Below are 241 nucleotides of genomic sequence, written 5' to 3'. Positions count from 1 at the left end.
ACCATGATGCGTCGCCCAGAGGAGGGAAGCCAGAACGAAGCTGACCCGAGACGCGCGCCGGTGCCTTATATACCAGCGAGGGCCTCCCCCGCGGTGCCAGGTCACGCCCGGGGCCGGTCCTTCGGATGAGGCAACGAAGGGGGATCCTTCCGCCGCAGGCTCCCGAGGCCAGGGACAGGCAGTGCGAGCACTATCTTCAGGGCAACACGAGGATGACACGCTGAGGAGAACACACAATCCC

The 241-nt window shown here is 65.6% G+C and overlaps 1 protein-coding gene across 1 annotated transcript in view; it reads right to left on the bottom strand.

The window, feature by feature from the left end:
• Positions 1 to 31, bottom strand: part of LOC119590943 (loricrin-like) — a 2254-nt gene extending 2223 nt beyond the window's left edge. Inside the window, exon 1 of the mRNA XM_037939682.1 lies at positions 3 to 31. Coding sequence (XP_037795610.1) covers positions 3 to 5 — 3 coding nt within the window. The 5' untranslated portion in view covers positions 6 to 31. The remainder of the gene's footprint in view (positions 1 to 2) is intronic.
• Positions 32 to 241: the final 210 nt, after the last annotated feature.

This window comes from Penaeus monodon, chromosome 28 (assembly GCF_015228065.2).
Source record: "Penaeus monodon isolate SGIC_2016 chromosome 28, NSTDA_Pmon_1, whole genome shotgun sequence".
Taxonomy (NCBI): Eukaryota; Metazoa; Arthropoda; class Malacostraca; order Decapoda; family Penaeidae; genus Penaeus; species Penaeus monodon.
This window is presented reverse-complemented; position numbering and strand designations above follow the sequence as displayed.